Below are 22,795 nucleotides of genomic sequence, written 5' to 3'. Positions count from 1 at the left end.
GCTCGGAGTATGGCATCTGTTGCAGATCCCCTCGATCCACTTCTTGAAGCGGGGGACTGCATTAGGAACTTGGACAACTTTTGCACAACAACAAACATAGGCAACTAGAAAAATAATAAAAGGAATGCCAAATACTCGAGAAGGAAAAGACTTATGGGAGGTGTTCCATTTCTCCGGGAACGATAGAAATTCGAAAGGGGTGAGGTCTTCGATTTTCACTCGAACGAACCTCCCCTGCCAGCCTCAGTCTCGGTCATCATCGATGCTCGAGAACGAAGACTTGCTTGCTCAGCGAACGAGCTTGATCAACCCCCTCAGAAGATTCGGGCACTGTATAGACGAAGCAGATAGTCGAGGGTGAACCGAGGTGCTTCAGTGTTGTTCACGAAGTGTAAGAGGAGGATTACGATCCTCCAAAAGGACGGGTAAACCTGCCCAAGGCAGACCTTGTACCTTTTGCAAAAGTCGAGGACTATGGGGTCCACCAAGGCGAGCATGAAGGGGTAAGTGTAAATACTTAAATACCCCTCCACGTAAGTGGTGCAGTCGTCATTGGGTCCGAGGACGACCACCTCCTTGCCCTCCCAGTTACAGTCTACCCAGACTGTGGGTAGCGTTTCCTCAGTAAAGGAGCATATGTACCTCCACGCTCCCTCGCCTCGGTCCTGTTGGGTGGAGGCCTTCTCGATATTGAAGTCCTTCCCGATAGAGCAGCCCCGGGTACGAAACTCTTCAAGGGAGGCTCCTGGGCCACCTCAGGAATTGTCACCTCGGCGTCTGTGGTCGGGTTAAAAGATGAAGGAGCGGTTTGTTGAGGCACAGATTTGGAAGTTTTTGCCATCGAGATCTGGGAAATATGAAGGTTTGAAGAAAAAAATATGAAGATTTGAAGATGGGATGAAGATATAAAGGTCTTGGTTGAAGATTCAAAGAGAATGTATGAAGATTGAGGATAAAGATATAAAGGTCTAACAAGCAATGTATGAAAATTTTAAGGAGTTAAAGGCAAGTAGAGAATTCCAGGGTAAGCCAAAGAGTTCTGGAATCGGAAAGTGGAGAAGTGAAAAAGGGTCTGAGTTTTTATAGGGGAGAATAATCAATGCGCGACGTTTCGCATTCGATGACAGTCAATCGGTGGCTGACACGTATTCGAAGTCAGAACGACGCGACTGATGGGACGTTTGTTGACCCAACAACTCGGTCGTAACGGACGAAGGAAGGAACCGGGGTTCACTTTTCATTTCCTGTCGCTTCGATAAATACCTCTGGAAAATGAGGGGACTATCTGTGTACGGATAAAATCATGGGCAATATCTATCCTGATTCCCTGATGAAAGAACAAAGCAGGAATACGGATCCGCGAGATTGTAATCGGGGCCAGAGACCCATTGTTACGAGATCCGGGAAGGGTGAATGATATATCCGCAATCGGACACGGTAAAACAATGCATCCCGGATCAAGTATAACTTCTAGACCTCGGGAGACACGACGGAAGGTTATGCACGGCTGATATGGGGCCGTAATAATCGCCCTCAACCGGACATTGCGGCACGAATCTCGTTCAAAATCAATTATGGATCAACAATTACCGGGAGAAGAAGATTCTTACCTCTTTTATACTTGTACTAGGACTGAAATTCTCTTACTATATAAAGGGAAAGTTTTTCTTTGATCTGACATATTGTAACACGCAATTCAAGGCAATAAAAGTTTAATTTTACGTTCTAGCTACTATTAAGAACTTTGCTCACTTGTATTGTTCTTCATTCACGACTAAGCTCTAACCGAGGGTCCAATCGAGGAGGAGGTCGTTGTTCAATCTAAGATCAGGCTTGTCATAACATTGAGATTGGTTTGATCGTTTATTTCGTCTTAATTCATTTATCTGCTATTCTTAGTTATTCGTGTTGAATTAAACCACGTATCCTTTAAATAGCGTACAAATTTAATTATTACCTAATATTGAGGTAAAAAGATACCACTTAAAAAATTCCCCCTACCAATTAGTGTCAAGATATGCGAGTAGGCAATTATATAGTTACTTAATTTGTCATCTTTTAATAAAGGTGACTTGCTTACATATTAGAAAATACATTTCTCACGGGCTGCAGCTGGTAGAATTCGAGCGTTCGAACTGATAGAGAAGCGAAAAATGGATGAATTTTTTTTTCTTTCGAGATAATTCAGCAACCTCATCATTGCACGGGATAAATGAGTTTATTGCAATTATCTGTGAAATTGAAAATTCCCTTCAGGAGAGTTTTTATGATTTCCCAAACAAGTTATAACAGTGCATTTCATCAATGGTGAAATATAATACCAGATATATTTTTGTCTAGTTCTTAATTCGTTACTCCAAAATCAAATAGAAGGAGATATCGATCAATTATTTAAAAACAGCACGGCCTTATGTACATTCAATATTTTAAAGTAAATTAACTATGAGAATGTTTCAAGATTAATTGAATCTTAAATACAACTAGTTTTTTAGGTCACTAAGTTAGCTTCCGTCACTTGAAAAATATAAATTTATGATAAGGATATCTTGGGAAAGAAAAGAATGGTAGAAATAAAAAAATAAAGGATAATTTGAGAAATATAAATTTACGATAATTTTCTGCTCTGCTTTCACTTCTAGGAAGAAGCTACAAATTGCTTTTTCCAAAAGCAGAAAAAATTGCCTCTGCTGCTACTCAAAAGCATTTCTCCATCTTGGCTAAATAATTTATGTTTCCAAAAAAAAATTAAAAAAAAAATTTGTTTCGTCCTCCCAAAAACTTGAGTAAATATGCTACAAAACTAACAATCGAAGCAGTGAATACGACCAGTACGACCACGAATAAACTTCTATCTTAAACAGGGCAAAAAATATAGAGCTTTTGTAAATTAGTAAAGTATAGAAATTGAGCGGAAAAAATTGCTTCTGCTGCTGCTCAAAAGCACTTCTCCATCTTGGCTAAATAACTCAAGTTTCCAACAAAAAAAAAAAAAAAAAAAAAAAAAAAAAAAAAAAAAAAAAAGTAGTTTTGGCCTCCCAAAAACTTGAATAAATATGCTGCAAAACTAACCGTCGAAGCAGTAAATATACAACCAGTATGACCACTAATAAACTTTTATCTTAAACGGGGCAAAAAATATAAAGCTTTTGTAATGTAGTAAAGTATAGAAATTGAACTTGCCAAAGTCTTGCTGTTAGAGAACATAATTAATTCATTATTAGAATTAAACAGGTCCCAAGAAGATCATCATCTATTACGAATTCGTTGTAAGGTAAAAAATTTACTCCTTGTAGAATGGGTTAATTTTATGGTAAATTGGTAATATGCCACGTGAAGTTGTAAAAATTGCACGGGACGCCCTATTTGGTCGCCCCCATTTAACCTATACTCATTTTTTTTTAAAAGTTTTAACTTGTATCCACTTTTTAAACAACTTCAGCTCCCTTTCTCCTCCTCCTTCTCCTCCTCAAAGCTATATCCGCCCCTCAACCTCTTTCTGAAGTCGCACTGCACAAATTGTATTTCTGTCAGTGCCGAAGAAATAAATAAGAAAAAAATAGGAATATACAGTGCAATTTCGCATCATAAATGTCTCTCCGAAGAATATCGAAGTCTTGTTGCTTGATTGAATGGTGGCAATAGATGATCTGTTAAATGACGAAGCTACAGATCCTATTTGATAATGCATGGCATTAGCAGCAACATATTGGTTTATGTAAATTGTTAAAAAGTTTCTTGCTTTATCATATATCGATTAACAGTTCCTTTGGATGGTTTAGTTGTTGAACTAATAATCTAAATAATTAGTCCGATTAGAGAGTTATAAGATGAGGTATCATTGCTATTGAATGCTTTATGTGACAGTAAAGCAGCTATTTTCACGTTTTCGTGACAGTATCATTACGAAGGGAAGAAGACTCTAGAGCTGAAGTTTGCCAGTTAGAAACAAAAACTTCAGTTCTAGAGCTGAAGTTCGCCAGTTACAAAACAAAAACTTCAGCTCTAGAGCTGAAGTTCGCCAGTTACAAAATAAAAACTTCGCCAGTTACAAAAACAAAAACTTCAGCTCTAGAGCTGAAGTTCGCCAGTTACAAAACAAGAACTTCAGCTCTAGAAGCTCGCCAGTTACAAAACAAAAACTTCAGCTCTAGAGCTGAAGTTCGCCAGTTACAAAAACAAAAACTTCATTCAAGAGCTGAAGTTCGCCAGTTACAAAATAAAAACTTCAGCAATTACAAACAAAAACTTCAGCAAATAGAGAACAAAACTTCAGCTACTATGCTTAAGTTCAGCAATTACAAACAAAAACTTCAGCCCCGTCTACTAGAATGCTGAAGTTACGCGAAAAAGTGGTATGCTTACAATTTTTTTTACAAAGCGGGTACTAGTTAAAACGTGACCCAAAAAATAGGTATAGATACAAATGCCCCTGAAGTTGGTAAACAACTATAGCCTAAACAAAATGCGACCTACTATTAAATATTATTTTTTCTATTTTATTTTTTGGGGAAAAGGTGGAGACCTCAAACGAAAACTGAAAACCCAGCTCATTATATTATTTTGGTCGTGCAAAATATTGAGCGCGTGTAAGTGTATTTGCTAGTTTGATGCATATTGAGAGAACATAAACATTAATTTTCATAATTAATTGATCAAATTTAATTGTGCAAGACATATCATTAATTATATTATTTTGGTGGTGCAAAATATTGAGCGCGTGTAAGTGTTTTTAACGTTCGAATACATTATAAGGCTCCTTTCTCCTACAGTCTCCTTAATTCACATACCCACTTCAAATAATTAAAGGGGATCTTTTGCAATTACTCACCCACCACAAACTATTTACCCACCGCTATTTCTAAAGTTTCTCCTTACCCTTTTTTTTAGCCAAGCCGAGCCGAGCCAATTCAAGTCAAGTCAAATCAAGCTAAGCTAGGTTAGGTAATCAGTATTAATTGGGTAGGTATATATTTTAAATAGTTTTCAAATGGGTAAAAAAGGGTAATTATTTTAAGCTCAATGAATATTTTACATGAAATTATTCTTAATTAAGTAAAAGTAAAAGAAAAAACGGACTCACGTCTCCAAATATTTATTTAAAAAATACAAAAATACTTCTACATAAGTCCAAATATTTGTATATTTTTAATAATTTATCCGCACATTCTCTTTTCTTTGATTCCCTACTCGGGTGTGTAGTATTCGTATCACGGTATCATGGTCTGATTAAATTTAGTTTTGCGTCGAAAAATTTCATATTAAGAGTAAAGTAATTCCTAACAACGCAACTCTATAATCTGAATTCGAGATTTTGTTAAGAATAAAATATTTCCTCCGTTCCAATTTATGTGAACCTATTTCCTTTTTGGTCTGTTCCAAAAAGAATGACCCCTTTCTAAATTTGAAAATAATTTAGCGTAAACTTACAATTCTACCCTTAATGAGAAAATTTTATATTAACCACACAAATACTCTGGGCCCCTATTTAACTTGTTTAGGACCACAAATTTAAAAAAGTCTTCATTTTTTCTTAAACTCCGTACCCAATCAAACAGGTTCACGTAAATTAAAACGGATGAAATATTATTTACCACTTCCTCATAACCTTATCTATATAAATCATTAAAATTGACCAAGACAAATAAGATAGCACCATTCAACGAATTCAACCGACATTTGTTTTTTCCATGATATATAAATTTCCATACGATATTGAAAGATTCTGATGAAGATGGGTATCCCAAAGTATATGGCGACATAATTTACAAAATGACAACACTTTTCTCACTTGTTTATTACATTCCTAGCGTATTTTACATATCTAAGCCCCAAAACAAACCATTCAAACTACGAAATCTTCCCCATGGTGTTCTCATTTGTTCATCAATTCACGCCATTTCCTTTTTCTCCTCTCTGCTCCAAAAATATGCATATTCTGGTTCCCATTAATACTTGACGCTTCTCTTTTATTCTATCTTATATTTTACTGGTCTAATAAGCAACCTTGTTTCTACGTCAAACACTCCAAAACAACAACCTTTTGATTCACGTTAAGCAACAGTTTTTGGTTATTGTTGTTGTTGTTCTTCTTCTTCTGTCAAGAATGGGTTCGCTTCCGGCCCTCGACGAGCCCAACTGGACATACCCATTAGCTCGCCGTGATGAATCTGTCTTTGATAATTATCATGGTGTCAACATTCCTGATCCTTATAGATGGTACGTCCATTTTGTATGATACTCTTTTATTTTTAGTCTGTTTCTAGAATGAATGATAATTTTTTATATTTTGAAACTCTTTATAACTTTAAATTTTCGATTTTATCATTAGTAACGTGCTCTTTCAGCCACAAGTTTTAAGGCTATGTTCTTGAATTTCATGTTTAGTTAATAGGAGTATAACTTTGGAGAAAAGAGCTTTATAAGTTATCTCAATATGCATACTCTAACTGCTTGTTTGGATGGTTGTTACGCATCGTTTCATAACGTATCGTATCGTACTGTATTGTATTGTACTGTATCATTTGATAAAAACAATGTTTGGATAGATTGTGTCGATTGCCATCGTTTCATGATATCATGCACCAGCAATATGAAGCATAAACTTGTAATATTATAAAGAAAAATTATGATACAGGGTAAAATTACTATATAAAAAGGCAGGGTAAATGATAAAATAAAATTATTTAATAATAATAAAGGGTGAGATTGAAGAAAAAGACAAGGTAACGACGCGATCACATAAAAACCGGTCGTTACATAAAGTGGCACATTTCGTCGTTATGTAACGACGGATTTAACGACACGATTAATAAAATTTAAGTAACAATCAAAACAAACATCGTATTTAAAGTAACAATACGATACAGTACAATGGGTAACAACCATCCAAACAAGTTGTAAATGACATTCTATTCAATTCTCATATGGATTTAAGTTACATACACTGAGTTTGTATAGATTGTGAAAAGACCATTTTTGTACAGTATCAATGAATTGTAACTTGTGATTGCAGGTGATTAATTATATCTTTATTACCAGATTATCAATTAACGCTTATTAAAATATTTACCATTAATCACCTATAGCAATTAATACTATAGAACGTTACTCCCTCCGGTCCAAAATAAGTGATTTTTTGCCCTTTTTTTGTGGTCCAAAATAAGTGATTTTTTCATATTTCAAGAATGAATTAATTATTTTTTTCCTACATTGTCCTTGGAGTAAATAGTGTTGGAATATGTGTTAGGAGTGTTTATAAGAGATAGTAAAGGTTAATATGGTCAATTCCATTACTAATTAATGCTAAAAGGTGAATTTCTTAGAGCCCGTTTGGCTTAGCTGATTTAGAGTAGCTGATAAGCATATGTGCTGAAAAGCACTTTTAAGTGCTGAAGCTGATTTAAAAAATAAGCAGTTACATGTTTGGATAAAAGTGTTGAAATTAATAATAAGCAGCTAAAAAATTGGGTATACAAAGAGGTTGTTTTAAAAAGAAGTATTTTAGGGATAGAATAGTAAATATTTTGGTCAAACCTAAAGTGCTTATAAGCTGAAATTTGATAGGTTGGGGGAGACCAACTTATGGCTTTTGGGTTATTTTTGGCTTATAAGCACTTTTAATTTTATCAAACACGTAGATAAGCCAAAAAGTGCTTATAAGCCAGTTTTACCAGCTTATAAGCTTAGCCAAACACCCTCTTAATCTGTGTGAAAACATCCAAAAAATCACTTATTTTGGACCGGAGGGAGCAACTGAAAAGGAATTATGGATTCATTATTTTGTGTTTTGAACGTTGTTTTAGGCTGGAGGATCCAGACTCAGACGAGACAAAAGATTTCGTTGAAAAGCAGGTGACTTTGACTGACTCAGTGCTCAAAACTTGCGAAACAAGAGAAAAACTAAGGGAAAAACTGACGAAATTGTTCGATTTTCCTAAGTATGAAGTTCCTTTTAGGGCAGGTGATAAGTACTTCTACTTTCACAATTCTGGCCTTCAACCTCAAAAAGTCCTTTACGTTCAGGTTCGCAAAGACATGATTTTTTTTTTTTTGGGTCCTTTTCGTTATTTTCACTAATCTTATTAGTATGGATTAAGTTTTACTATGAAATTAACTTTTACATATTGACAATGAAAAAAATACTTACATTATAGGATCACCTAAAAAATAGCTTACATATAACTTTCATAACCTGAAAAATAAAGTAAGTTACCCAACTACAACATATTAAAATATGTTAATTAACAATGTAAAATTATTTTTCAATATTGTTAGCAAGGGGCAGAGCTAGAAGCCCGACTACGGGTTCAGCCGACTTTTGCTCAAATAGTATATTTATGGTAAGAAATTCATTTATATATATAGTCAGACCTCTCTATAACAGCATCCTTATATAATAGTCATTCACTATAAAAGCCGAGTTATCCTCGAAACCGAATATTATATTATGTTATAATATTTGTCCTCTATAACAGCGCTTCACTATAGCAGCCAAAAAATTTCGGAACAAATGAGGCTGTTATAGAGAGGTTTGACTGCATATTTATATATACAAATATTAAATTTAGAATCAAGTTATAAGCACTCGAAGTCAGCATTCTAAAATCCATAAGCTATAAATTAAACTTGTCAACTTGAGATTATGGCTCCGCCTCTAATGTTAGCGTATTATTGGTGATTTTAGGATAGTTTGGATGGAAAGCCAGAGTTATTGCTTGATCCAAACACATTTAGTGAGGATGGAACAATTGCATTAAGTATATGTACAATTAGTAAGGATGCTAAGTATTTGGCATATGGTATTAGTTCAAGTGGCAGTGATTGGGTGACAATTAAAGTTATGAGGGTGCAGGATAAGTGCGATGAACCTGATACAATTTCTTGGGTAAGTTCATGAAAACATAAATTAATTATTTTACTATGTTGAAATATTATTTATTAGATGCTTAGAAATGAATTTAGTTATTATGGTTGTAATTGTGTTCTCTTTTTGTATCATGTGTTGGCTTCCTCGTAGGTTAAGTTCTCAAATGTTAGCTGGACTCGAGATAGTAAAGGATTTTTCTACAGCCGTTATCCAGCTCCAAAGTGAGTATTAATAATTAAAGCTGTATTTTTCTTAAGGATTTGACTTGTATCCATTGACAATATAATGAAAATTTTACAGTATCAGTATATTTTAATCCAACAATTATCGATAGTTATGCCATGTTCCTTATAAATGACCTGATAGTATAAAAAGTTTTCGATAACATGTCAGTATTAGAATATGTAAACTATGTCCGTTAGGAAATGATCAAAATAGAAATATGGCTACCTTATACTACCTCCGTTCACTTTTAGTTGTCAAGTATTCTAAAAATAAATTCTCATTTTTACTTGTCGCTTTTTGCATATCAAGAGAAAAATAATTTATTTTTTCTGTTTTGCCCTTAGTATTAATTGTTCGTTCCAAATCATTTTCAAAACCCATTAAGACTATGTTTTTATATGATTAATTCTAAAGTTTGAAGATTCTTGCTTCTTAGGAACGGGGAAAATTTGGACGTAGGGAGAGAGACAAATGTAAATTTGCACCACCAAGTGTATTACCATAGGTTGGGTACTGATCAATCTGATGATATTTTGTGTTGGAAAGATGCAGAAAATCCAAAGCATAGACATATGGCTTCAGTTACTGAAGATGGAAAGGTAATTACTTGCTAATCCTAATTGTTGCATGATTGTGTGCAAGGGCAAATGTAGCTTGATAGTACGTACCGGATTCATCTGAACACAGTACTTTCAACGAGGAGTATGAATTTACGAATAAAAATTCACTAACATTGCAATAAATAGTAGATATGAACTCATAACTTTTAAGATATAATGGGTTCAATATAATGCTAAATACCTCACATGTTGAACACATATAGTTTAAATCCTGAATTCGCCTCCGGTTGTGTGGTGCGTGACCAACAAAATAGGAGTAGTCTAGTTTAACCCTGCTTCACAACTTCCAATTAAACACATAGAAGTTACATCTTCACCATCTACAAAGGCACAATTCTTCATGCTCATGCATAGCCACGATCTCTATGGTCATCTGAATGGGCATATATATTCCTGCTCCGTCTCGCAACAATCCGTTTGGAAATAACTTTACAGTCAATTAGAATTGACTGCGGAGTTATTTCTGGATATAGATGCGAGAAGGAGCAGAATAGATCCATTTAGATGACCTTAGAGGTCGTTGCCACGCATGAGCATGGACAATTGTGCTTTCCCTATGGAAGTTGTGACTTTCACTGAGTTTAATCGGAAGTTGTGAAGTTTGACCGGGGGTTGACTTTGATGATATCGGATTATTGTTCTGGGACTTGAAATAGGTTCTTTATGTGGGGTTTTGCTGCCATTAAAAGAGCCACAAATGTATAGAGTGAATGAACCAGACAATTTTTATTGAATCAGAAACACCATTTAAATACAAGTCAAGTGAAACAAACTTTCTGAGACTACTCCTTTAATTAAGGAGAATTTATTCAAATCTAAAACTAACCATAAAGTTAGGAACCTGAACACTGAAGAAAAGGTCAAAACAATAACAATAAGAACAACTTAGATTATGATTTGATTAATATTCCTTTTTGCTTAAATTAGATTTTCTGTTTTCTTTTGCAGTATGTTATCCTATATACTTTTCGGAACTGTGATACTGTCAACAAATTACATTACTGTGACTTATCTACACTGCCTAATGGAATTGAAGGTTATAAAGGAAGAAGCGACGCGTTTCCTTTTAACATGCTTGTCGACCATTTTGATGCATCTTACGATTATGTTGCACATAACGACTCCATTTTCACTTTTCTAACTAATAAAAATGCTCCAAAGTACAAATTAGTCAGAGTTGATGTACAAAAGCCTGATTTTTGGTTTGATATTATCGACGAGGATGAAAAGGATGTGCTTCAATCAGCTGTTGCTGTTAATGGAAATCAACTTATTGTGAGTTATTTGAGAGATGTGAAAAATGTTCTGCAGTTGAGAGATTTAGAAACAGGAGTTCTGCTTCATCATTTACCTATTGATATTGGCAGAGTATCAGGAGTTTCAGCTCGTCGCAAAGATAATTCAGTTTTTATTCGATTTATGAACTTCTTGATCCCTGGATTAATATATGAGTGTAATCTAAAGGGTGAAGTTCCTGATCTTAAAGTATTTCGAGAAATCGTTGTCCCTGGCTTTGATCGGACAGAATTCCAAGTTAATCAGGTAAATGAAGTTTTTGTATATGTATATGTATATGTGTATTTCTGAAAATATAATAATATAAATAAGTTGGTACCCTGAACACTAATAGACTATAAGGGTACTATAAGGGGCCCTGATAAAAAAGATAATGGTGCCTCCGTCACGTAAAAGTTCTGGGTCCGCCTCTGCCAAACACACCCTAAAACTTGTCTTTTCACTCATGGTTTTGATTAGTTTTGATCATCTAGACTTCTTTTGACCAATTATTTTGTGACGATTTTCAGGTTTTCGTGCCGAGTAAAGATGGTGTCAAAATACCTATGTTCATAGTTTCTAGAAAGAATATTTCTTTAGATGGATCCAACCCTTGTTTATTATTCGGATATGGAGGATTCAATGTTAGTCTTACACCATCTTTTTCTGCTGCTCGAGTTGTGCTCGCAAAGCATTTAGGTGTAGTTTTTTGCATAGCAAATATTCGTGGTGGTGGAGAATATGGAGAAGAATGGTATAAAGCTGGTGCTCTTTCCAGAAAGCAAAATTGCTTTGATGATTTTATTTCTGCTGCTGAGTATCTTGTAACTTGTGGTTATACACAGCCCCATAAATTATGTATTGAAGGTGGAAGTAATGGTGGGCTTCTTGTTGGAGCTTGCGTAAATCAGGTACTTAACTTATATATACTGACAGTATAATGAAATGCTTACACTATCAACGCAAACTCAACCTCAACCAATTACAGAAGTTTACTTGAATTATTGCTCGTGTTATCTGTAATTACCTTTTAAATGACCTGGTAGCATAAAAAACTTTTACTCTATTAGTGTTAACCGTGGGAGAAGGGAGCCTTGACATAACTAGTAAAGTTGCTGCCATGTGACCAGGAGGTCACGGGTTCGAGCTGTGGAAACAGCCTCTTGCAGAAATGCAAGGTAAGGCTGCGTACAATAGACCCTTGTGGTCTGGCTCTTTCCCAGACCCCGCGCATAGCGGGAGCTTAATGCACCGGGTTGCCCTTTAGTGTTAACCGTGGGAGCTTCATAAATGCAGAGACCTGATCTATTTGGATGTGCTCTTGCTCATGTTGGTGTTATGGATATGCTTAGATTTCACAAGTTCACTATAGGTGAGTATTTTTTTATACAGTTATTTTGCTATTTTAGTTGTTGGTTAATTCTGTATTTTACAATTTATTTTTCCTTCTCATTAGGCCATGCATGGACCTCTGATTTTGGCTGTTCAGAAAAGGAGGAAGAGTTTCAATGGCTAATCAAGTGAGTTCTTGAACGCTTATTAAAAAGAGTTTAACTTCCATTCTTTTACACTATCATCACTTAAATGATAACCACAACTAATTGCTTTATTTATGTATTTCAGTGTAACTTGGGACATTGAATTTACTGATCTTATATATAAATTTTGTCTTAAGGTATTCACCACTCCATAATGTGAGGAGGCCATGGGAACAATTTGCTATTAAAGCATATCAGTATCCTTCAATCATGTTATTGACAGCAGATCATGATGATCGAGTGGTTCCATTGCACTCGTTGAAACTGTTGGCTGTAAGTTACTAGTTACCCAAATCATTTTCTTTAAATGAACGTATCCCTAGATCTCTGTTATTACTCGTCGTTTCATTTGCTTCCATTGTCTTATTACCTTGTTGTTGCTATTGTTTGTCCATTGTCTTTACTGTTCTTGAGTTGAGGGTCTCCCAGAAACAGCCTCTCTACCTTCATAAGATAGGGGTAAAGGTTTGCCTATCCACTACCCTCCCCAGACCCCACTTGTGGATTCACTGGGTTTGTTGTTGTTGTTTTTGTTGAAGCCTTCTGCTAATTCCGATGGAGTTTAAGTTTCATGCATGATTTTGTAAAAAGTATTTATGCTGTCAGGTCACTTAAGAGGCAACTTTAGATAACTCTATTTAATAAGCATAGATTGATAGTCTAAGTTGAATGGTTAGTAACATGTTATGACAAACCGTCCCGTATTCCAAAAGTAAATAGCCAGTACAGGGGATCTCCCGGGATACCGTCCCGTAGTCCCAAATATAAATGTGCAGGGGATCTCCCGGAATACCGATCCGTAGTCCCAAAGTAAACAAGCAAGGGGATCTCCCGGGATACCGTCCCGTAGTCCCAAAGTAAACACACAATTACACCGATCATATCAAATATCCTACACTGTCAGTGTATCTAACTTAAATTTATTGTGAAATGTTCTTCAGACTATGCAATATGTCCTGTGCACTAGCGTGGAGAAAAGTCCACAGACCAACCCCATCATTGGTAGGATCGAATGCAAGGCTGGTCATGGATGTGGACGTCCAACACAAAAACTTGTAAGCTTCTGACCAGTAATCGTTTCTTTTGCATTTGGTTCAGACTATTAAACTCTAATACCTGCAACGCAGATTGATGAAGCTGCAGACAGGTATGCATTCATGGCTAAGGAGTTAGGTGCTTCTTGGTTTGAGTAGATGATTTTGGTATAAGCCATCATAAGGAAAATGGTGGAAGAATGAGCTAGTCGCATTTTGTGGTCCTCACAGTTGGTACTTCATTTCCAAATAAAGGAATCTACTCGCAAAAGCAGAGTTCTCGAGATAAATAAAAGTTTCAATAAACAATGTAATAACTAGGTCTCAGTCCCAAACAAGTTAGGAATTCTTTTAATACGAGGGTGCACGGGGAAGAATTTTAACAAGATGTACAACTTTTCATTTTGGACAGCGACAGATATAGTTTCTTTCCTGTGTATAAAACTGGTAAGCGCAATAAGCCTTTTGGTTGATGATGCGCTCCAAAATACTGATGTATAATATGCAACAGTGATCTCACTACAGATAATATTCCTATGAAAGGGAAATTGGTATATTTGCATATTACCCTTCCCTTTTTTTTGGACGAAGAATTGTTAAATTTGGAAGACAGCATTTAAGATCAACTGATTTGCAGAATTACATTTTTCCTCTTAACTTATTAAATAGTACTACAAAATTTCATCCTATGACGCATACAACAGGTTGCACCAAAGGAGGTTGTAAAATCATGTTCAAATGAAAGTCCCTGGATCCACTAGAATTATAGTCTTCTCAGTCTGCCTGAAAGCAGTCCATTTTCACGTCTGTAACATCGAGTTGCAATATCTCTGTTCTGCAACCAAGAATTGAACCAACACTGCAGCACACAAAAAGATTTGTAAATTTATGGTTGAAAAGCTGATAATTAGATCAACAGAGCACAATACAATATGTCTCGGACTGAATTAAATCTCTTATTGTTGACACAAACAGCACCAGGCTCCTCATCCAAATCCGTATAACAATTCAAATATCAGCTATAGACCATGAAATTAGAAGTTTCTGGAGTTGGCCTTGCAGTGATTTATCCACAACTCTGTAACTAACTATAAATGTTGCACATAAAGTAGAAGATTATAGCTAAATGGTGAACTATTCCAGCTTCTACTGAGCTGCCACAGTCCATTTATGCTACCCCTATCAAACAGACATGTTTAACTCATTATTGGGTAGTGGAAGGATATATTGGTCCAATGGTTTGGCTCAATTTTCCAGGAACTCATCCCCATCGAAGGAGAGTGTGTTTCGGTTTTATATGTAGCAACCTAACCCTTTTTTTTATAAGTGTGTGTAGTAAAAATATTATTGAGTTTGAACCTATTAAGAAAATTATTGAGTTTGATCGTACTACCAATGCAGAAAGAGTGCCTAATACTTGCTAAATGAGTCTGCACATTTGGTATCCCTGATAATTTCCTCATAATAATTTTCAGCAGATCATAATCCTCTCTATGGTCACACTGTGGCCCCTCACAGTACATTATTTCTGGGGAAGCATTTAACGATTAGAATAAAGCAAGACGGCTAATAGCAACCATATAATGGTAAAGGGAAAAGCACAACATTAAACCAAATGGATAAGACGTAAATAACCACTTTATACCTGGGCTGGGTGCGACCAAAATCCCCATGAACAAATTCCTTGATATATGTCCCAGCCTGTAAAAGACAGCTACCACTGCATTATGCTTTTTTACAACAATTATGAAAGAACTCTTTAGCGCTTAGGCACATCATTCATTACAGAAATGACTCCATAAAAAGAGTCACAAGAGGTTAAGGAACCCCAAGCCTTGGAACAATCCAAGTTTGAAGGTCAAAGGAGACATAAACAAGTATATACATACACACAATACACACATACACACACATACATGTACAGAGAGAGAGAGAGAGAGAGAGAGAGAGAGAGAGAGAGAGAGAGAGAGAGAGAGAGAGAGATTTGATGGTAAAAGAAGAGGCTCCCAAAACTTCCACTCTGGCATCTTTTACGAGAACGCAAGGGAAAAAGAAGAGCTTTGTCAATTGTAAAGACAGAAGTATTTGCATATATAACTTATTTTGGAAAATACTGACATTCACTTCTATTTCAGATTGAACATCATGCTTACTCTTCTCGGAGATCAAATAATTTCTAACTCCTAAACTTTTCAAAAACAAAAAACACTAAGACCACTTTTATACTTCCTGACTCCAAATTTATACAACTTAAAATTTAAAGCCAACAATAGTGGACCAATTATCTTAAATGGTCTAGACTATTTTACGAAGTGAATAATAGTTACAATTTGAAATGGGGGCAGTGACAATTTCCTTCTCTTTGTGTGACATCATTCTTTAATAACTTGACATACTATTATGCATTTTCTTTCCAATATCAAAGAATAACAATTTGACAACTAAAGAAATTTGAGATAGGTAGTGATTAGCTTACCTGAGTACACAGATGCAGTAGAAGATATTGTGAGCTTCCAGAGATCCTCTCCACTTTCATCCTGACACAAGAAACAACACTAGTCAGGGATTGATATACAAGTAAAGCCCATAGCTGTTAAGTCGGTTGCTAGAAATCGTTCATACCAATGTATAATTTTCTCCCTCTCCAATGGACTTCGGCGATGGAGAACCCTTATAGGTGTTCTTTGAGCAACTTTCTGAAGCCCCGAGAAAAAAAAGGAGAGAGAAAATGAAACATAAGAAGGTGGATGATCAGCCCTTAACAAATTATCAAATTACACTCAAAATCAAACTTGATGCTACCCAACTTTTGGAAAGGAGAGGGTATGAATGTATGATACATGAACAATCATGTCGGGGGCTCCAACATTTAATAAAAGCTAGTGCTCTATGAGAATATAAAATGTGTTTTCCCAACTAAGCAAAACGAATGCACACTTTGTTTCCAATATCATACGCCAAAGGTAATCTTGGTCTTAGTTGTTTATTTCAATATATTCCTGATAACTCCTTTTTTAGAAGACAATATATTGCTGATACGTTTATCTTAAATTTCACAAACAATTAGGATTTTTTTCTTCTTTCCATTAATGCAAATAGAGAACCACTCACCAACTCCTTCAGTGATGATATTGTTTGCAAATCTTCGTCGCTGACAGGACGAGAAATCCAAACCAATGCAGTGTACTGCTTCTGTATTGGATGGAAAAAAAGACCTTAGGAAAAAATGGGATGGGAGATAAATAAGTTATTCAGCAGAGAGCTGCTGGTAAATACAACTAGTACTAGCTTAAATAATCAGAAACTTACCTGCTTTTCCGCCTCTCCTTCACGCATGAGGTCCCACCCTTGACTACCTACAGCTCTAAGATTTTTAACTCTGACCTACGTGCAAAATATGTAAAGACTGTCTTATATATGTATTGGCAAATGACGAAGTGCTATGTGCTCCACACCCATTTAAGTTATCAAAGGAGGGTTAGAAGTATTAACTAACTCACCAATCGACTTTCTACACTATTAATTTTCCTCTCTATCTCTTTTATGAGCACTTCAGAAGGGACTTGGCGTGCATTTTGTATCTCCACCAGAAACGGACGGCCTGTACCCAGCATCCGGACCTGAGAAAGGTAGTGTTGAGACTAGAGGATCAACAATCAACCAATAATTATGGGTCTGTCAGAAACCAGATCTTTCTTACATCAATGTCCTCCCTACCGGCAGCATGAAACTTATAGTTGTTGCCCTGGAAGATAGGAAGGATGGCCCCGCCTACTATTTCCTAAGAGAACATTCAAAGAAGGGTTAACATGCATAACCATTTATTCACAGAATCACAGTAACTTCAAACAATAGAAATTACAACTATGAAATAGGGTGATATACCTCAACAGATGCTTCTCCCATTCTTTCATCATCGATAACCCAGCGCGTCTGGCTGACATTTCTTGAATACTGCAGTAAATGTACATTCTCAGTTGGACAATATTCCGTCAAGGCAGCTTTTAAAATGGACTATGGAACTAAGAAGCGTTGATCAAAGATAAATCTTGATGATAACGGGCAAGAAGCCGAATTCATAAGTATAGAAATAAGCCTTCTCAGGAACAGATATAAAATGAGCTCAGATGACTAATTATAACCTAGATCTCTAATGGTAGCCTGATAAGTTAGATTCTGACAGACCCATAAATATTGGTAGCCTGATAAGTTATATAATGGTAGCCTGATGAGTTATATAATGGCATATAAAGGGATAATAAATGTTTTGCATCACTCTATTTATCTCAGGTTTTGGGTTGGATGCTTACATCCTTTTATAGTGTCAAAGCCACCCGATTTCCAAGGGTTTCAAAAGTCTTGAGCTACTCTACTCAGTGCTCTAAGGTGTTGGTACACGAGCAAACTATTGGTTTACAATGTTTAGCGTACAAAAATTAATTGAAGTTAATAGTCAAAGGATATAGGGTTTTACTGACAGTAAAACTTTCTCAAACACCTATCCTAAATCTACATTCATCCTATAACAATCCTTCACAAAGAATGATTTAACTTCTCCACAACATTTTGCATCCTTCTCGATCAAGTCTTCTTCCTCCTTTTTGGAGAACAAAATGCAGCATAAGCATTGGCAATAACATTTTGGGAGTCAAAAACCTAAATTGGATGCGGAACTCAGAATTCAATGATGACAAACAAACATTGGTGCTTATTCATGGGTTTCTGCAGATAAGTTTATTTATAACACGCTTTTCAGGTTGAATTTATACCTTGAGATATCTTCCTCCAATAAATATAGGGCTTCTACAGCAATGAATGGTCAGACAACATGGCTTACTGACCTGTAAATGCAGAAAATTCCCACTATATAAATAATAGAAAAACATGCACATCGAATATACTTCAAATGGAGTAAAAAGTTATATTGTTTAGACAGTAGCTGCATTAATATGGAGTGCAGAAAAATAAATGAAAGTCCAAGAACCAACCAACTGACTATAACTGGACACAGTACCTTATTTAACTGAGCCATTAAGTAATTACAACTGAGATCTTGGGAGTCCTTGGGACAAACTTTCGTCAGTCCATCTCCATCACCAATATGATTATCAAAAGACTCAACATGGGGAGTAACAGATTCCTTAGTTGTCTTGAGGTCACCACTGAAACCTGCTTTGTCTGTCAACAATCAGTTATACTTTCTATTGCTCCCAAATTAACTGCGAGAAGACATTTGATCCAACAATATTATGGAGCACAGAATGGAGTTTGTGTTAGCGACTTCGCGCAGATCATCAAAAAATGAAAATTACTGAGAGAATACTTCTTCCACTTAGCTATTTGATCCAACAAGCAAATGCAGGAGCATAGAAGCCACAATTCATGTGATTCTATTTTCCTTTTGTTTTAAAGGTACTTCCTTTGAAATTGATACTCGAGTCATACATCGCCTAATAGTGAATCGAGCAAGATCCTTAAATGACGATTTAACTAAAATATCACAATCTTGGAAGTAGGAACATATCGATGATCTTTCTAACCTGTCTCCACTTAACAGCATATGAAATAAAAGTATGAATATGAAAGGATGACACCGCTGGAGGTACTTAACATATGCAAGGGAAAAAATTGGAAGAAGCTCAACAGGAGATTTTTTAGCGAAAATTTCAAAGAGTAAACGGTCAAAACATCAGAAGTTCATTTACAAGAGGAAAACATGGAAACTACACATTGTTCGTCAAAACAAAGAAAAATGAAGAATGCATGTTTATCTATCCCTACCTGCCCACAAGACAACTATCACCGTTCGGGTAGTGTCTCAATTCGTGAGACACAGTAATGAGAAGACAGCAGGTAAGGTAATAAGTACAGAAACTTAAATCTCTCAAATAGGAAAAGGAGAAATTTGACAAGATAACATGCCTGTTTTCCTCCTCTTATTTCCTCCAGCCCTTTCCTGAACACCATCCCTTGTTAATGCATCAGAATGTGAGTATGTTAAGCGAACGCGAAAAGAACTTTGACTAGATTTTACACCCTGCAGAACATTAAACCACTTACATATATATCATTTATTTTACAGGAGTAACACTGGGTATGTTGTTGTAGTTACAGGAGTATGTATATTTGACACCCAGCCCGGCACATTTCAGTTAGCACGTTTGTCCCCTATCTATTTTCTCAATTTCAAGGTTTCTTATACCATATATATTCACACAACGAAAACTAAAAATTAGTACCAACGTTATTCAAATCCCGCAATAGTTTCAAAATATTGATAATACTGTACGGGTGCAAAAGAGATTAGATAAGAAGATTTCATTACCAACAATCTTTGTAATGGATTTATCACTAACGATTTCAAGATGTCTTTTGTAGAAATGAATTGACATTCAGCCTTTTCTTGGAACCAAAGTTCATGGTGGTACCTATTTTTCATATACAACCTGAAAACAGAAATATTTTACCAGTTACTCAAACTAGATAGACATATATGTACGGAAGTTAATGGTGGAAACCAACAACATCCAAGTTCTAGCTTCAGATCAAAGAAAGAACATAATATGCGGTCATATCTCTTAGCATACAGAATTTGGAGAGAGATCTGACCCTCCTACCCGACGGGAATGAAATTGATGACAAGAAATTCATGAGATTCTAGAATCTTACCGGACTGCTTGATCAGTTTCTGCTAAAGCTGAAGGTACTGAGACTTCAAGAGAAAAACTATCAATTTGGTGATGTTGTTGCTTTAGGAGTTCAGCAATTACTAAAGCAAAGTCATTGGCACTATCTTTTTTCAATAAAGTTCCATTGTCATCATTATAGAGAAATTGCAAAATGCCTAAGCAAATTGTGCAAAAGTTTGTCTCCTTTAATGGTTCTTGATGCAATTGCTTATTACTAAGTTCTCCATCTTTTTGGGGCTGATCAGCCGTGTCAACATCTTCTTTTCTCATTACATCTTCTAAGATATCACACCACTTTGATATTGAGAGTGAAGGATGTGAACACATGAGTTCGTGAAGTCCAAATAGTCGAAAAACGCATCGAACGCATGCCTAAATCAAACAAAAAAACAAAAGAGATTATGAGTCATTAGATTAAGAATTAACAGAAAACATCTTCTACTCCAATGACAAGACAAAATAATTAGAGGTTGATAACCCACGATAGTCAATACCCAAGTTATTCGCCAATTATTCACTTCCTTCTTTACCAACAAAAAAATTATTCACTTCTTTCTCTAAAGTAAGAAAGTTCCTCAAGTATAGAATAGTGCAACAAGCCGCTTTGACGTGGCTTTGAAATAACAAAAAGTGGACTTAATTCACCAGAAACCTACTTTAACAAAATACTTTTACTAAACTTATAGCATCATAAATTGCAGTAGACGTGGTTTTAGTCCACCAATATATTAAGCTTCAAAAAATTCAGTCATTTTATTCTTTTACAAACAAATTAATGAATTCAATCATTTAACTTTCACCCTCAATATTCTCGCTAACCTCTCCACCAACCACATGGTAGCACCTTCAAAATCCACGTACTTGAATACCCCAAGATTGCAAGAGGTTAGGGCAGGTGTTGGTGGAAGCGTGGATTGATTGCAGTGGATAGGGAAAGGAGGGCAAAATAGCCTAAGAAAAAGTTCTCTCAAAAGCTTTTATAATCATGTAGGTGAAAGCACAGATTGCTCCTCTCATCTTTCCAGCAAGTGCAATGCTCAACTATGTCAACCCACCTTCAGAAGCTAAGATATGCAGTGAATAAGTGAACAGAAGGATGATGCGGATTTTATTAAAAGATAATGTGTTTGAAACCTCCCGTTATAATGAAGAGTGAATCTGTAGTAAGATTTCCCTCTCTGCCAATTCAACAAATGTACTCAAACAGCTCTCATTTTTCTGTCAATTGAAGATGAAAGGTGCTAAGTCATATAACATTATCGATAGAGATTTGAAGTAAGGCTGCAAGTATGGATGCACCTTCTAAAACCTGGGTACATTTCATACCCAACCTACTCTTCTAAGAAAATTAAGATTCAGATAAAAGCTTCTTATTTTGTTTTGACATGTCAATCCCCTCACCCCCAGTTTATTTACAAGTAATTCAGCTGCTCGCTAAATCTCGAAGAAGCTCTTTGAAATATCTCCCACACTTCTTCAAAAAGATACCCGCTTTACTACGCCAATACCTCTCTCCTATATTTAATGTTAGAAGGTAAAATCAAACTGATGCTTGTTCGAATTAATATCAACATATATTGTGAGCAGTGGCGGAGGCAGGATTTCCGCTAAGGGGATTCAAAAAAGAAAAAGTTCACAAAAATAAATGAGACTGTGGCCAATAGGAATTGAACCAGCGACCTCACAAAGGCTTTGAACCCCATTGACCATTGAGCCATGCTTTTGGGCTTTGTTAAGGGGAATCAGAATATAATATATAGAGGCAAAAAACTCATTTTGCCTTATATGTCCAGTGCAATTTTCCAGCGGAGGGGGGGTCTGGAACCCCCTTTTGTCCCCTAAATTCGCCCCTGATTGGGAGCCTCATCAGATAGAACTTATTGTAGCTCGAATTAACTCTAAAGCTAAAACTACTAAGACCCCTTTTCTTTCCCTTCTCCAAAACAATTCATAGTTTCAATGAATTACAGTAATATTAATAATCATAGGACCATTTACGGGATACTACAAAAGGTTCAAGTTTTTAACTTTGTTTCCAACTGTACTCAGGCATTTTTCGATTATGAAAAAAAAAGTTCAAGTTTTTATTTCTTAGAAATAAATTACACATTCAAAAAAAAAACTATCACTCAAGTTAATTGATAACAACAACATACACAAGAAAGTTCAACTCTTTTCTAAGAAAGAAAATTAATCGTTTAATGAGAAAATATATACATACCCCAATGGACCATAAATCTTTAACGGCGTTTACCGGCAGCTCATTAACGGCTTCACGGAGGAGACGTAGCTTCTGCTCCTCACTCAACTGCATGTTTCCCTCGACGCTGTTAACTTCCGCCGCAACTTCACCGGCCATCTTGTTTATCAGGGAAAGTGGCGGCTCACTACTTTGAACCAAATAAATAAATAAATCGCACTATTTTCCCCTTTTCTTTTCAAAGCTTCAAATTTAATTCTCGTATTAGTATCAGAAATTGTTGAATTTTGATATTCCTTAAACTTTTGGTTCATTCATAACTTTGCCCTTTATTATTAACTTATTAAT

At 35.7% G+C, this 22,795-nt stretch overlaps 2 protein-coding genes across 5 annotated transcripts; one reads left to right on the top strand and one right to left on the bottom strand.

The window, feature by feature from the left end:
• Positions 1-5,743: 5,743 nt before the first annotated feature.
• LOC109238024 (prolyl endopeptidase-like) lies at positions 5,744-14,197 on the top strand. Of its 3 annotated transcripts, none has more exons than XM_019404451.1 (12): positions 5,744-6,216; positions 7,803-8,022; positions 8,684-8,884; positions 9,017-9,087; positions 9,528-9,690; positions 10,660-11,253; positions 11,517-11,897; positions 12,283-12,358; positions 12,443-12,506; positions 12,662-12,797; positions 13,466-13,579; positions 13,652-14,197. In XM_019404451.1, the coding sequence occupies exons 1-12, from the start codon at positions 6,104-6,106 to the stop codon at positions 13,715-13,717; spliced, it is 2,199 nt and encodes a 732-aa protein (XP_019259996.1). In that variant the 5' UTR covers positions 5,744-6,103; the 3' UTR covers positions 13,718-14,197. The 3 variants fall into 3 exon arrangements, with proteins under 3 accessions (XP_019259996.1, XP_019259997.1, XP_019259998.1); XM_019404452.1 differs by having other exon boundaries at positions 5,745-6,216; positions 7,803-7,851; XM_019404453.1 differs by lacking the exon at positions 7,803-8,022 and having other exon boundaries at positions 6,138-6,216.
• Positions 14,035-22,795, bottom strand: LOC109238025 (putative tRNA pseudouridine synthase Pus10). 2 transcript variants are annotated; one of them, XM_019404454.1, is made up of 15 exons: positions 22,469-22,795; positions 20,228-20,619; positions 19,884-20,004; positions 19,481-19,595; positions 18,573-18,736; positions 18,328-18,399; positions 17,444-17,512; positions 17,259-17,339; positions 17,059-17,178; positions 16,868-16,942; positions 16,670-16,750; positions 16,181-16,254; positions 16,035-16,095; positions 15,204-15,259; positions 14,035-14,417 (listed from the first exon to the last, which is right to left on the bottom strand). In XM_019404454.1, exons 1-15 carry the CDS (start codon positions 22,604-22,606, stop codon positions 14,333-14,335), a joined length of 1,704 nt encoding a protein of 567 aa, XP_019259999.1. In that variant the 5' UTR covers positions 22,607-22,795; the 3' UTR covers positions 14,035-14,332. The 2 variants fall into 2 exon arrangements, with proteins under 2 accessions (XP_019259999.1, XP_019260000.1); XM_019404455.1 differs by having other exon boundaries at positions 18,573-18,727; positions 22,469-22,794.

Source organism: Nicotiana attenuata, unplaced genomic scaffold (genome assembly GCF_001879085.1).
Source record: "Nicotiana attenuata strain UT unplaced genomic scaffold, NIATTr2, whole genome shotgun sequence".
Taxonomy (NCBI): domain Eukaryota; kingdom Viridiplantae; phylum Streptophyta; class Magnoliopsida; order Solanales; family Solanaceae; genus Nicotiana; species Nicotiana attenuata.
Note: the sequence above shows the minus strand (reverse complement) of the source record. Positions and strands in the feature narration are given on the sequence as shown.